The 15,724-nt window shown below is 44.0% G+C and overlaps 1 protein-coding gene across 1 annotated transcript in view; it reads left to right on the top strand.

Moving 5' to 3' along the window:
* The window catches only part of CCDC69 (coiled-coil domain containing 69), a 36,164-nt gene extending 20,790 nt beyond the window's left edge, over positions 1 to 15,374 (top strand). The window contains exons 2-9 of the mRNA XM_073649822.1: positions 3,474 to 3,519; positions 4,625 to 4,761; positions 5,178 to 5,265; positions 6,498 to 6,538; positions 6,806 to 6,907; positions 11,214 to 11,333; positions 12,567 to 12,664; positions 14,922 to 15,374. Coding sequence (XP_073505923.1) covers positions 3,474 to 3,519; positions 4,625 to 4,761; positions 5,178 to 5,265; positions 6,498 to 6,538; positions 6,806 to 6,907; positions 11,214 to 11,333; positions 12,567 to 12,664; positions 14,922 to 15,096 — 807 coding nt within the window. The 3' untranslated portion in view covers positions 15,097 to 15,374. The remainder of the gene's footprint in view (positions 1 to 3,473; positions 3,520 to 4,624; positions 4,762 to 5,177; positions 5,266 to 6,497; positions 6,539 to 6,805; positions 6,908 to 11,213; positions 11,334 to 12,566; positions 12,665 to 14,921) is intronic.
* Positions 15,375 to 15,724: the final 350 nt, after the last annotated feature.

Raw genomic sequence — 15,724 nt, 5'->3', positions numbered from 1 at the left:
GGCCTCAAGCTCCAGAGAGGACGAAGTACTGCTCTTGCTAAAGCCTCACAGGTAGTAATGAATATTGCCGGCACCTCCCTCTGACACATCAGGTATATATACACCCAGGCCTCTGATACACCTGTGACACAATATTTCTGAAGTTGGCGGAATCCTCCGGTGCAACATATGCTAGATACTCGGAAGCACGAAAAGGTGATTATTTTTATGTTTAATACCTAATAAAAATATATATAATTTTTTTTTTTACTCTCAGACAACCCTTTTAATTCATTACTTTAGTCACCCATAAAGTTTGCATATTATCAGCAGGACTTCTCCTTTTCATATGAGAAGATGTGCTACTGATCGCGACTATTTTTATTCTGTGATCAAGCATTTGATGTGTCGTCGGTGGATCGATGACATATTTGTTTGGTACAATGATGGGGAACGAGTTTTTAAGAACAATCTTTCAAATGATTTTCGGTCTATGTAAAAAGAAAAAAGCCTTAAGATTTGACGGCTGAAACAATGAAGAGAATTGAGAAAACGTCTAGAGCAGCCCCTCCGTTTCATTCTTTTTTTTCAGTCCAGTGAACCCTGAGTGAGCAGGATGTGGTACTGCTGCATCCTGTTTCTACCCTGAGGGAAAACGTCATCACCGTGGTCTTGCTGCGGGATTGAGATCAACTATCGCGAAAAATAAAGAGTTTAGGCAAAGTATCAGCTCACATGTTGTATCCGATTACCCGAGAAAGTGTAATGCTCTGCGAAATGTATCTAACCATTTCACTGCCAGGGGTGAATTACTGTGAATTATAAATGTAAAATTTCATGTCCCCATTTATTTTCTAAAAGTAGATTCTTGGCAAACAAAAAATGCCATCTGACACACTAAACTTATTGGCGCCTTCATGCAATTTTGCATCAAAGCTTAACGATTTGTATAAAATGCCTAAAATTTCATGTTTATGGTTACTAATTATAAAAATGCAAAATACACAGAGATCATACATGCCACTTATCTCTATATCTATAAGCAGATTGTTATGGGTTCACCCAGTAAGATGGATTCTCTAAGATGTAGGTCACAGTGAGCAGCACAGGCCGAAGGCGATAGCACAGTGGGCACGACTTGCCGGATGGCACGTGAATCGGTGAGTATCAGGACAGCAGACAGACTAGCAGAGCAGGAAACACCAGAAGACAAAGTTAAGAGTGTAAATATACAAGTGTAGATGTAAAGTCATTCCAGAACTTGCAGTAAACAAATGGTTAACAGCAGAATTGTATACTAGCAGCATACAGATCATCTTTAGCAGGGACATAGGCAATCAACAAACAAATGATTAACTGCAGGCCACAGTGATGAATAGGCTAACTGAATACTTTGCTGCAAAGTAAAGTAACACTTTTTCAGCAATATTGTAGTGTGAACAGCAGAAGAGAAGATTTTTGTTATGGTTACAGCAGATAAATACTTGTAGATTGTGAGCCCTTGCGGGCAGGGTCCTCTCTCCTCCTGTACCAGTCGCTGACTTGTATTGTTTAAAATGATTGTAATTGCTTGTGCTTTGTATATCCCTTTCACATGTAAAGCGCCATGGAATAAATGGTGCTATAATAATCATAAAAATAATAGACAAACTTTATTACATGGTAACTGAATACAAAGCTTACTGAATACTCAAACAGAGCATAGTTGTCTAGGCTACGTTCAGTACTTGGTCAGTATTTTACATCAGTATTTATAAGCCAAAATCAGGAGTGGAGCAATCAGAGGAAAAGTATAATAGAAACACGTCACCACTTCTGTATTTATCACCCACTCCTGGTTTTGGCTTACAAATACTGATGTAACATGCTGACCAAATACTGAACATGTGAACATGGCTTTAAAAGGCATTATGTGATAATGTCAAAGGAGTTAATTGGAAAACCCATTGTAGACTATAGCAATTGGATGCTGCCATGGGAGTGGAAAGCAGGACTGGGGTCGAGGCAGGTGAGTAACGCAGATAATGTCAAAACTGAAGAGGCCAATCTCCATCATTCCGATGACTACAACTATACTAGAAAGTAGTATATGCGGCGATTTTTATTTTTTCCATGCAGACAATTGGTCTTTTGTGCACATGGAATATGGAGCTCGGCCACCAGACCAAGGACTAGTGTGCGCACTTGTTACGTTCCAGGAGAGGGGTTAACTCCTAACATACCTGTCCCCTCTCTCCAGCTCATTGATCAGTCTTGAAGCGTCACATTCCCCCATCACCAAGCCATCACTGCACTCACTGTCCCGAGCTGTGTGCTTGTTCCAATGCCCTGTTTTCTCTATATATCAATATAGTGATAGTAGTGAAGACTTCATCAGACACTGATAGCTGAGGGTGTTACAGTAAAACTTGTACTAAGCTTCCTGGTAATTGGGTTTGACAAAACTTTATTGATATAGATATGTATGAATTGCATATGTTCTTGTTGTTTTTACACCGCAGAGACTTAATAAAAACGCGTGTGTGTTTTTATTTTTTTTTCCTGCGGATTTTCCTCACCTAATGCAAGTCTAGTGGGAAAATCCGCACCTAAAACTCAGGGTATCCTGCAAGAGAAATTGACATGCTGATTTAAAACGCGCACCGCTGGTCAGTTTGCGCTAAATAAAAAAAATAAATAAAGCCCAGAGGGCATGAGATTTCTATACATCCATCCACTTTAGCAGAACTGTAAGTCGCTGCATTTTTGACGCAGCAAAAACTCTCTGCGTCAAAAACTCGTTGTGGTTCTTCTGTTCACCTGAACTGTCACTCAAGGAGAAGTTCGCGCCCTGCAAGACACCAGAAAGTAAGGAGTCTGCAGAGCTGTGAGCTGCTCCTGATACAACATGAGAAGAACCATTTAAATATGGCAGCGACAGGAGCCTTTTGTAGACCCCCGGCTGCGACGACAACCCATATGGTGATAAGAGCACACACATTCTAGTCCTGGCAATCATCTTTGGCGGTGAAAAGATTAAAGTGCACCTGTTGGGTAATGTTGATGACCCGGACTGAAGTTTGTGTGCCGTCTAGAAAAAGTTTGATAGAACATTAAAGAAAATAGGAGTACACATACAGTACAGACCAAAAGTTTGGACACACCTTCTCATTTAAAGATTTTTCTGTATTTTCATGACTATGAAAATTGTACATTCACACTGAAGGCATCAAAACTATGAATTAACACATGTGGAATTATATACTTAACAAAAAAGTGTGAAACAACTGAAAATATGTCTTATATTCTAGGTTCTTCAAAGTAGCCACCTTTTGCTTTGAAAATACAGAAAAATCTTTAAATGAGAAGGTGTGTCCAAACTTTTGGTCTGTACTGTACATCACAAGACTAATATGACAACCTCATGCCTTTTAAGATCCATTGACTATAATACCCAACTTGATCCAGTATATAAAGGTCCTTATCATGACATCTTGTTTTTTCTTTTAATTTAGAGACGTCGCAAGGCAAAGAACGCGCAAGAGTTAAATGATTTAAATGGTGAGAAAGTTTCTCTGTAATTCTTTGTTGTATAATTAATATCTGAGCACAGGGGGCGGACAGGGTGTCGTCCAATTCTAAAAATAAACCCGTTGAATTTCTTCTTTTTTTAAGTCATGTGGCAAGGCTCATTAAAGGGGCTATATTGACTTTTAGGATTGCTACTTCCAATAGGTGGCACTAGAGTTCTAGTCCTCTTCCTCTCTGAAGAGGCAATTTGCATATTTGATTTCCCAGAGGAGCATTGCAAGGCTTAGAGGTCTCCTCACATTGGCTGGCCTGACTTGGCTTGTCACTCTCAACAAAGAGAAACGTTATCCCTTGGATCTCGAGTCAAACGCCTCTCACCTAGCCAAACCAGATCTCACACTTTGCACTGATGAGGGGCAGCACCCCGAAACAGTGTCTGTAAATTGAGATTCTGGTTTGGCTTTTATCCCAAGTCCTGTGGCAAGGCACATTTAAAGGGTTGATATTGATTTTTAGGATTGCTACTTCCAGTAGGTGACACTAGGGTTCTAGTCCTCTTCCTCTCTGAAGAGGTCTCCTCACTTTGGCAGGCCAGGCTTTGCTTGTCCAAGGGGTAACCAGGAGAAACGGAACCCCTTGGATCCCTCCCCCACCTCCCCCCCCAAAAAAACCCCCTATCTATGGGACCTCACTTTCTTTCTTTCCGGTCTTCTGGTGTCCTCTTCCTTTACAGAGCATCAGGTGACCGCTGCAGCTTATTGTGGGCTTCTGATTGGCTGCAGTGGCCATGCTCTTTCTGAACAAAAATAAAAAGTCTCTTAGCTTTTACTTCCGGCTAGGAAACATAACCCACTGCAGCCAATCTGCGTCCCTGAGAGGTAGAGGAAACCAGGAGAGCAGCAGGGGACACTGGTGGAGCTGAGTATGAGGTAGTGGACAACTCCTTAAACGCTGACCCTCGTGAATACTGTTATCAGTGGTTTCCTTTACGTTGTCAGCAAATTGTTTTGTTTTAGATAATGTTATAAATCTGTATAGACGTTGTTTGTTGGGTTCCACCATAGCCTGTTGGGTTCCACCATAGCCTGGTGGGTTCCACCATAGTCTCCATTTGTTTTTTTCACCTAATTTGTAGATAATGGGACTCAAAAGATCAAGGACTATGAGCAGGAAATCCGAAGTCTACTTCAGAGATTCCAGGAGGAGAAGGTGGCCCTGGAAAAGGCCAACAGTCTCAAGCTAGAAGAGCTGGAACATGAGCTGAAGGGACAGGTGCGTTCACATAAAAGTCCATATTACAGACCAACTCAGTACTGTTGTCCGGCTTTGCAAGCTACATGGACCTCCACAATCCACAAGTCCCAAAAGTAAAAAAAAAAAAACCATGATGTTAATTTTTGATACTGATTTTTCCCCTACTGGCTGGGTTTCCATGCCGGTGCATCCCAGTCTCCTGTGGTGACATAACGTCCCTTGTGATGGTTACAGCGGGACTGTAGGAGGCCAGAATGCACCGAATCGGCATGAAAACCCTGCTAAGAGAGGAGAAATCGGCAGCAGAGGTTTCTTTATGATACTTCTTAAATCCGCGGGGAAATTTTAGCGCCAATCTGCCGGTGCTTAATCCCCTGGGGGTACCTGCAGATGCTTTCTGATGGATGTGAATAAGCCGTAAATGCTTGTTACAGGCAAAGAGAGATGCAGAAGTGGAAACAGAGCAGCGGCTTTTAGAAAAGACCTCAGAAATGAAGACAGAAATGGATGTGAAAATGGCAGGTAAATAATGTACACTGCTGTCAGGGGAAAGTGGGGTTGCGCCAATACACATAAAATGGTCTACATATCCATATGTATTATGGCACTGAGCTGGGCTGCCAGCAGGGGGAGCTGGAGAGCACAGCATTCTTCTGAAGTTCTGCTGTACTACAGGACTGGCTTGGGGACATTTGCTAGGCCGCAACTTCCATGGCAACCCTTAGGAATGCCATTAGTGCGTTTTGAGGGCATCACTGTCCACCACTGAAGCTGCCATGGCTATTCACCATCTGAACAGTCATGTTATCACCAATCCAATGTTGATTTATTTACTACATTTTCATGAATTGCAGCACAGTACACAGGCCATATATACATTGAGTGGCAACCTTATAATACCCAAAGACCCTAGTGAGAGATATAGAAAACATGAAAAATGTTAGTGTAGTTTTTCCGTGTTATTTTATATTATTAGCACATGCATAGTATTATCATGGTGTGTTCTACAGTCATGGCTGAAAGTGGTGGCACCCTTGAAATTGTTCCAGAAAATGAAGAATCTCTCCCAGAAAATTCTTGCAATTACCCATGTTTTGTTATACACGTTTATTTCCTTTGTATGTATTGGAGCAACACATAAAAAGAGAGGAAAAAAAGGCAAATTGGACATCATTTTACATAAAACCCCAAAAATGGGCCTGACAAAATTGTTGACACCTTTCCAAAACTCTGGGTAGACAACTTTGTTTCAAGCATGTGATGCTCGTTCAAACTCACCTGTGGCAAATAACAGGTGTGTGCAATATGACAATCACACCTGAAACCAGATAAAAAGGGGAGAAGTTGACTCAATTTTTGCATTGTGTGTGCCACACTAAGCATGAAGAACAGAAAGAGGAGAAGAGAACTGTCTGAGGACTTGAGAACCAAAATTGTTGTAACCTTGAGATTGTTGATATTTTTCAAGTCCATCTCCAGAGATCCTGATTTTCCTTTGTCCACGATATGTAACATAATCAAGAAGTTTACAACCCATGGCACTGGAGCTAATCTCCCTGGACGTGGATGGCAGAGAAAAAGGGTGCCATCACTTTCAGCCATGACTGTATAGCATTAGCACATACTTTGTATTATCATGAAGCTTTTCTGTGGTATTTTATATTACTATAGTTTAGGCTTTGTGTTGTTGTTTTTTTTTATATTTCAGTTCTTACAATCCTTGATTATTAATAACTTTACTTTTTTTCCCACAGAGCTGCAAAAAAGCGTTGAGCAAGAAAAGGCCTCACTTACGGTAAGCACCAAATTTAAAGGAATATTTCCATCATAGGCCTTCATGGCTTTTACACAGAACTGATCTGCAGAATGGAGGCCCCTGAAGCCCCGTCCTGCCTCACATTCTGCTGGACAGTGAATGAACAGAGAGGTCGTCACGTGCTTGTATATTCATGGCCACCTCTCCATTCATTCCCTATCTAGATGCAACAGCTAATAACAACCCCTTTAAGGTGTTTATATGTATAATGTGGAAATACATTTTTCCATATTTCTGCTTTTATAGGAAACCATTACTGACCTGAAAAGCCAGCTGGAATCCCTTCTGCAAAAAATTCAGCAAAGTGAGGAATCTGCCTTGAAACAAAACTACGAGCGGCATATTAAGGTACAAAACCAATGAAACTGATTCGCCTTTGGTTAAAGGGGTTGTCCATTACAGGACAATTCGTGCTCAAGTGCCCCATGTAAAAGAAAACATACCTCCCAGATTGGCGCCATTCCAGCAATGTTGCCACTGTGTCTCCCGGCAGTCACCTGACATGTGCCACTCTGGTATAATAGTGAAAACTGCAGCCGTTGATTGACTGCAGCGGTCACATGACATAACAATTGGGAAATACAGCCGGGGAACGGCACCAGTCCAGGAGGTGATTGTGTTTTTATTTATTTTCTATGGGGCACTTTAGCAATGAAGATGGGATTTTCCAGTGGTGGACAACCTCTTTAAAGAGGTTTTCCGGTCCAAAGTGATGTCTGCAGTCACTCTGTGTGAATGCAGACTTATGAGTACCCCCAGTGCAGGCACTGTGCGCTGCGGGGATTCGCCGCACCGGCGGGTATGTATGAGTTACATATACATACTCCTGGCCCGTGGTCATGGCCTCGCTCCATACATTTGTATAGAGCGAGCCCACGCCCCGTCTAGTGATGCAGTCGTCCAGTGGGTGTGGCCGGCTAGTCGGCGCGGTCTCTCTCCATACAAGTATACGGAGCGAGGCCACACCCACTGGACGGGCTCTGGCTGGGAGTATGTATAACTCATACATACCTTCCGGTCCCGGCTGAGAAACCGGTGAATCCCCGCAGCTCACAGTGGGGTGATTCACAAGTCTGCAGTCACACAGAGTGACTGCAGACTTATCATTTTGGACCCCTTTAATAATCAAGGACCACCATTGACACCAGTGTGGTACCATTACCCATAGTCAGTGGGGTTGTCCCTACACACTCCTAACACTGTCCAGACTGTATAGGGGCACATTCTATTGACAAAATGTTAGTGTAACGCCCAGTTGTCAGTTTTAGACACTCCCAGGAGGAACAACACAATATAGAATTCTAAAAAATAATGATCCCGAATTGTTAATTCATTGGAAATACAAGTGGTAAATAAAGTTGACATGTCGGGCGGGTACCTTTTTGCACCGCGCTGTATGTACGGTGTACGTGCACAGTTTAATCCTCTTGGCAGATCTCAATTCCTCAGATCTGTGCCGTGTTTCTTCCTTGCAGCGTGTTACTCATTGTTCTTCACATTGGAGTTATTTCTGGGCACAATGCAGTAATCTTATTCCTTTGATAATCTCTCCGCACTTAGGTGTGTTTTGCATTCCAGGCCTCCCTCTAGTCATGCACATGGAGGCATAAATGGCCGGCTTGTATTTTCCGAGCCAGGGTCCCCTTTATCAGAAAAAGTTCAAAAGTTTAAGATTTAAGCGTTGACATTTTTCCTCTTATGTAATGCTCGTTTGTTTTAGGATTTTGGAATCTGCTTAGTTTCAGTTCACAATCTCCCAACTCAAACGCCCAACCTATGCAACCGTTGTATATGTCGCCAAAGTTAAAGCAAATTCATACACTATGTGATTTACTTTCCTTAGTGAGATGCTTTCAAAATACTTTATTTTTGTTTCATGGATCATTAGATCTTCAGTTAAAGGATTTAATTCTGCCTTCCTGCAGCCACCACTAGAGGGAGCTAATTGCATACTGATTTTACAAAGAACTCAGTGATGAATAAGTATGCAGTAAACTGCCTCTAGTAGTTGATGTAGGAAGTCAGAATTTTACAGTTTTTAAGACCACCTGTCACCAGTTCTAAAGTGGACCCTTTTTGCTCCTATTTTATGCCCTCTGTGTATTTTTTTGTTCTTTTAAAGTCCACTATACAATTACAAAGATATGGATCACTTTTATTTAGTGGTAATTTTTATGGGTTTTTTTTTATGATGGGGGTGTGGCTCACTAGATCCTCGGGGGCGTGCCGCTGCTGTGAGCCACGCCCCCTGGGTAAAAGACATAAAAATTTGCACTAAACAAAAAGGCCCATATCTCTGGAACCGTATGGTGGTTTTATATAAAATAAAATGGAATACTCAGGGAAGAAGTAGGAATAAAATAAGAGCAAAAGATCCTCTTTAAAGGGGTTGTCCAGTCAGAGAAAGGAGTTTTCATTGATTATGCTTACTAGTATACTTTTCTAGTATCTTGGTAACGACACTAGCGTTCAGTTGGTGCAAATCGATCCATATGACCCGACATCATCGTAACGGCGTAATTACATGCGACATTGCGACAGGCCAGCGAATCAAAATAAGAGTCTCGTATGCCGTCAGGAAAGAAGCAGTTATCATAGGTCCCATCTATTGGGCAAAGATTAGTGCCAGAACTGATGGACTGGGTTGTACAAAACGATTGGTATAAACTCTAATTGGCACTTCCAGATTTTCTCTTACACAGATAGGGAACTTTCCACCCTTCTCAGTGTCAGTACATGACCAGTGGCCGGCTTAAAGGGGGCAGTTCTGGCTTACTTCTATAGTTAAGCCAGCCCCCTTTTCCATTAAAGCAAACACAGAGAAAAATAAGAGGGGTGGCAGAGTTTAAGCACTGAGCTGGATGGCCAGGCCCGTCCATGCTCTGAGCTGGGTGGCCAGCCCCCTCCAAGCACTGAGCTGGGTGGCCAGGCCCCTGCAAGCACTGAGCTGGGTGGCCAGGCCCCTGCAAGCACTGAGCTGGGTGGCCAGGCCCCTGCAAGCACTGAGCTGGGTGGCCAGGCCCCTGCAAGCACTGAGCTGGGTGGCCAGGCCCCTGCAAGCACTGAGCTGGGTGGCCAGGCCCCTGCAAGCACTGAGCTGGGTGGCCAGGCCCCTGCAAGCACTGAGCTGGGTGGCCAGGCCCCTGCAAGCACTGAGCTGGGTGGCCAGGCCCCTGCAAGCACTGAGCTGGGTGGCCAGGCCCCTGCAAGTACTGAGCTGGGTGGCCAGGCCCCTGCAAGTACTGAGCTGGGTGGCCAGGCCCCCTCCAAGCACTGAGCTGGGTGGCCGGCCCCCTCCAAGCGCTGAGCTGGGTGGCCGGCCCCCTCCAAGCGCTGAGCTGGGTGGCCAGCCCCCTCCAAGCGCTGAGCTGGGTGGCCAGCCCCCTCCAAGCGCTGAGCTGGGTGGCCAGCCCCCTCCAAGCGCTGAGCTGGGTGGCCAGCCCCCTCCAAGCGCTGAGCTGGGTGGCCAGCCCCCTCCAAGCGCTGAGCTGGGTGGCCAGCCCCCTCCAAGCGCTGAGCTGGGTGGCCAGCCCCCTCCAAGCGCTGAGCTGGGTGGCCAGGCCCCTGCAAGCGCTGAGCTGGGTGGCCAGGCCCCTGCAAGCGCTGAGCTGGGTGGCCAGGCCCCTGCAAGCGCTGAGCTGGGTGGCCAGCCCCCTCCAAGCGCTGAGCTGGGTGGCCAGCCCCCTCCAAGCGCTGAGCTGGGTGGCCAGCCCCCTCCAAGCACTGAGCTGGGTGGCCAGCCCCCTCCAAGCTCTGAGCTGGGTGGCCAGCCCCCTCCAAGCTCTGAGCTGGGTGGCCAGCCCCCTCCAAGCTCTGAGCTGGGTGGCCAGCCCCCTCCAAGCTCTGAGCTGGGTGGCCAGCCCCCTCCAAGCTCTGAGCTGGGTGTCCAGCCCCCTCCAAGCTCTGAGCTGGGTGTCCAGCCCCCTCCAAGCTCTGAGCTGGGTGTCCAGCCCCCTCCAAGCTCTGAGCTGGGTGTCCAGCCCCCTCCAAGCTCTGAGCTGGGTGTCCAGCCCCCTCCAAGCTCTGAGCTGGGTGTCCAGCCCCCTCCAAGCTCTGAGCTGGGTGTCCAGCCCCCTCCAAGCTCTGAGCTGGGTGTCCAGCCCCCTCCAAGCTCTGAGCTGGGTGTCCAGCCCCCTGCAAGCACTGAGCTGGGTGGCCAGCCCCCTCCAAGCACTTTACTGTTATTGACTGAGATATAAAAGTGGATGAGTTTACTTTCCTGTGTCGGAAGAAATGCAAAAGTTCAGAAACAACTGACACTGATATCAGTAAGCTGAAGCGACTTCATACACACCCCTTTAACTATATGGCTTTATATAGGGGATTTTGAGTTTTGTATCATTATGTAAAGCTATATATTAGATTATCAGCAAAGAATGATGGATCTAAAGACGATGGGATAATGATAGGTGGAGATTCTCTGTATCAGTCTGTACTTCCAGGCTTTGCAGGGTAGTGGTGGGGAATTAGGATGTGCCCCCATAAGAAGGGCCATTATGTTGTATTGTAGCAGCCAAGTCCATGTCTGCAGCAGTTATACAAGAGGATTCCAGAACACGGCGCTGCTTATGATCCTCATACACGTACTCCAGTCATTGAGGCCAATTCTGCTCCTTTGTTTTCTCATGATATCACCTTTATGGTATTTACTAAGGATTATGGGAGCCCCGGAGAGTTCTGGGAACAGGAGCTGCACAGCTTATACTTTGTTATCGAGATGAAGAATAACCTGATCAAGGAGAAAGACAAGAAGCTTCTGAACCAGCAGGGCTTGGTGAGTTAGATCCTATTGTTCCTGTATTTCTCTTATAGAGGTCAGTCACTACACTTCACAATATATAAACTGCATGCATTAGTAAATAGATTTCTTTAGACCTGATGAGACTGGTGTACTTACTATGAAAATCCATCTTTTAAATGGTTGTATAATCTTGGTAAAAACATGAGCCCATGCTACCTGATCCATGGGTCAGCATGACTCCGCCAGGGACCCAGCCGCACGGGAGGCTAGTCAGACAGGCGGGTCCTCAGCAGCTTGCTTTTAAAGTACCTTATTCTCTGAAACGCTGCAGCGCTACAGAGTCAAACATACATGGCTGAGATACAACCATTGTCTGATACATGCTGCCCGTGGATTAACTGTCACATTCTCTTTAAACTTTCACAAAGGATTATACAAATATACTGACATACATTTTCATAGTAAGTACACCAGCCTATTTTTCATAGTAAGTACACAACGACTAAGAGATTAGTTTAATAATGTATACAGTTTATGTTGTTAAATCTGGTGACATCCGATTTAAAGGGATAGTAGCAATTATGGTTATAAATGATAGATGGATTTGGGTTTGCCCACCAGTACCCCTCAGCAGCTGTCAGCACACACCAGCTCCACATGATCGCGGCTGGAGTAGTGGTTAAGCATGCACACTGCAAATAGACTAGTACAGTGCTTGGCTGCTTCCGTCAATACTATAAAGCACTCCTTTCTGGCTATTAATGGGGGATCCTATCAGTCTGACCCCCTGATGATCTTGCCTAAATGCTTCTGACTGCATGCCCCTTTAAATCAAATATTACCAGATTTCACAATACAAATTATACATGCATACATTATTAAACAGATCTCTTATGAGACTGGTGTACTTACCATGAAATTCTACACAGTTTATTAAGTTTTGGTAACTTTTTCAGGTCTCATTTAGGTGATCCTAATGTAACTTTCATATTATGGTTGCAAAACTCAGACCCTCAGAAATCAGAAAAGCTGATCTTGACCACGTAGTCCTGTAGTGGGGTCATGATTGTCACTGAATTAGGCCTTATGTTGTGTACAAGGTCACACTGGCCCACAAGTGTACCAGAGGATCCCGTGGTTACAAAAGGACCTAACCCAATAATGGGACCCAAAGGTCCAGGAAAAGACAATTCTACGTAAATTGGACTTTGGAGACAATGACTTGTGGACAGCGGCAATGTCACCAATTCTCTGTGTTGTCGGCAGATGGAGAGGATCCTCGCACTGGAGGAGAAGATGAAGATGCTCCAGCAGGAGAATGAAGCTCTGCAAGAACGGACACAGAAGCACTCCACCATCGCAGTGTGAGCTCAGCATTGTTAGATTATTATCCAGGAATTTTGCATATTCAAAGCGACAAAAAACAAACTTCTTCCATTTATGTCAGTACATGATAAATATGAGATTTTCCTGTCCTGCTCCAGTGCACCCACAATGTAGTAGTAACTGAACTATCATGTGGAATATTGTCAAACTTTTATTTTTGTTTTTAATAATTATTATTATTTTTTATTTTTTTTTTAATTTTCCCACTTATTATTAAACGGAAACACGATTAACCTGCAGATATGGGGTTAATATGCAGGTTAATAGCGTTCTTAAACTACCCGGCACTTGCACTGCGGCGCCGTGCACAGTGAGCCGCACTGCGGCGCCGTGCACAGTGAGCCCCGCTGCGGCGCCGTGCACAGTGAGCCCCGCTGCGGCGCCGTGCACAGTGAGCCCGGCTGCGGCGCCGTGCACAGTGAGCCCGGCTGCGGCGCCGTGCACAGTGAGCCCGGCTGCGGCGCCGTGCACAGTGAGCCCGGCTGCGGCGCCGTGCACAGTGAGCCCGGCTGCGGCGCCGTGCACAGTGAGCCCGGCAGCTTTAGAACACGATTAACCTGCAAATTAACCTCACCTCTGCAGGTTAATAGTGTTTTTTTTATGTTTTTTTTAACGTGATACGTTCCCTTTAATCTTTAAAAAATAATCCTATAGTTTTGCATCCACAGCTCTGTGCAGACCTATGCATTTCCATGGTAGCTGACAAGTCATACTTTCTTGTATGCTAAATGGTAACATGGCAGTTACTGCGTAGGGGACTGCTGCAAAAAACTGCAGGATCAGGCTACACCAGGAATGTTTGATGTCTTTTTCCCATAGAGATCCATAGGTTTTCATAGGAGCTGCATAAAAAATTATAGGAAATTTTTAATCTGACCCTGTTGCAAAGTCCCTTTTATTTGAAATATTTTAACACCCTAAAAAAAAATAGTTGTGTAGTGTGTACCCTGACCTGCCGAAGCCTCCTTTTATTAGCTTTTTCATCCTCTTCTTACAGCAGCTATATAGCTATATGGGATTACAGGAAAAAAAATGGAATGGAATTTTGGATTTCTTTTGGTGGTAGAAATGACACATTAAAATGTAACTAATTTTTATTTCATAAATCAATAGTACACATGAAAATAAGAAACGTTGTAATATGTCTTATCAGAAAAATCTGTTTCACCTCCTCGACTGATCATTCAGTTCAGGTGTAAAATCTGGAAGAGTGAAGACAGATTTTCCCATTACTGAGATAGGAGATGACAGTTGGTGCATATAAGAGTCTATGGAGAGGGGAGGAGCAAGAGGCAAACACAGACATTCTACTGCTAGTTCCATAGAACTTTATGAGCACCAACTGCCATCTCCTATCTCAGTAATGGAAAGATCTGTATTCACAGAGGACAGATTTTACTTGTGAATTGAGAATTTTGAGAATGAATGATCAGTCCAGGAAAAGAAAGAAGCGGATTGCTCTTTAACTTTTATTTCACACTTCTGTGATTAAACCAATACTGAAGTTATATATTTTTTTTTGTTTGTACCAACAAAATTTGGGATCCATAACTTTTTTTTTTTTTTTTAGTATAGCTGTGGGTTTTTTTTTCGGGCGTGCTGTACTTTTTTTATTGGTACTATTTTGATATCCGTAGAGCTTTTTGATTCCACTTTTTTGGGAAGCAAAGGCTGAAAGACTTTATTGTTTATGGCGTTCATCTGCATATGTGACTTTTATGGACGCAAGAATAGCATTTTTTTTATTTTTTTTTTAATACCAATTGAAATGGAAGAATGAAGTAATTTTTTTTAGCTTATTTTAAGGATATATTAACATTTTTTATAAACAATTTTCCATTTTTTAGTCTCCTGCTATCACTTGATCGCTAGTACAATTTACTATTGTCCCAGAAGCAATCTCCTTTTAGACCATGCATGTTACAGGGCTTCACTGCTGGCACCCAGCGCGCTTATGAAGGCGTATGAAGCGTGCTTTGACATCTGTAAGTAGTGTGCTCCCCCTAGTGGCAGTTACAGGAAAAGCAGGGGAAGTAACGCTGCGGCTGGTCCAGCTCTCACCATCGGCCACATAGCAGTGGTATGGTTTGCCTCCATGATCTTCCGCTTTCTCTCCGCTCAGTCTTCTGCTTCTGACCTCATAAAATTCCACTTTCTATTGAATTCTGTGCAGGATTCTCAGACTTTCTGATATAATGAACGTGAATTAACCCCGCCATCTCCATTGTTTTGCAGGTGTATGACAGAAGAGCTATTGAGCACCAAAGCTGCCCTAGAGAAGGAAGTACAGCTCCGGGAGCAACTTCAGCATGATAAAGAGCAGCACGTGTACCGGGCAGTCAGCGGAGATGGATCCCGGCCGTTTTCCTTGTCTTTATCCTCACAAGACGTGGCCGTTTTGGTGACTTAGACCAAAGAGCAGTGGAAACAATGGACTAATTGTTCAAGCATTATTTTATACCGACTGAACTTTTTGATCCGAGCGTCATCGGTCCCGGACAGGATCAGATGCGACATTTTATTTATTACTTTTAATTATAAAATCAATAAATCCAGTTATTGTCACTGGAGTCCGTGACTGAACTAGTGCATCACCCCAACTACTACTCCTATCATCCATCTTATTACACAGTCACTAATCCGTAACTGAAGAACACAAGTGTCATTAAACTCGTCAATTTAGTGTTTCTTCAGTGCTTATTTTTTGCAGTACGTGCTATAATTTTTATTTCCATTTGTGACGACACCACATTTAACCTTAATTATGCCAGACGTGTACTTTCAGTAGGTCAAGAAACATAGACTATTGTCTGAACGTTGACTCTTGAATTGATGTTTGTAAATTGTTGAATGGCTGCTGTTTACCTATTAACTCCTACAGGTGATTGTGTTGCTATCTTTGCTTATGAAACACAATCACCTTTAGGAGCTGATCTAATATGTAAACAGCAGCCATTCAACAATTCACAAACACCAATTCAAGAGTCAACGTTCAGACAATAGTCTATGTTTCTTGACCTACTGAAAATATACGTCTG

This window comes from Phyllobates terribilis, unplaced genomic scaffold (genome assembly GCF_046119375.1).
Source record: "Phyllobates terribilis strain yellow unplaced genomic scaffold, ASM4611937v1 Scaffold_10__3_contigs__length_209671492, whole genome shotgun sequence".
Lineage (NCBI taxonomy): Eukaryota > Metazoa > Chordata > Amphibia > Anura > Dendrobatidae > Phyllobates > Phyllobates terribilis.
The sequence above is the reverse complement of the archived record's forward strand: the minus strand, read 5'-3'. Positions and strand labels throughout refer to the sequence as shown.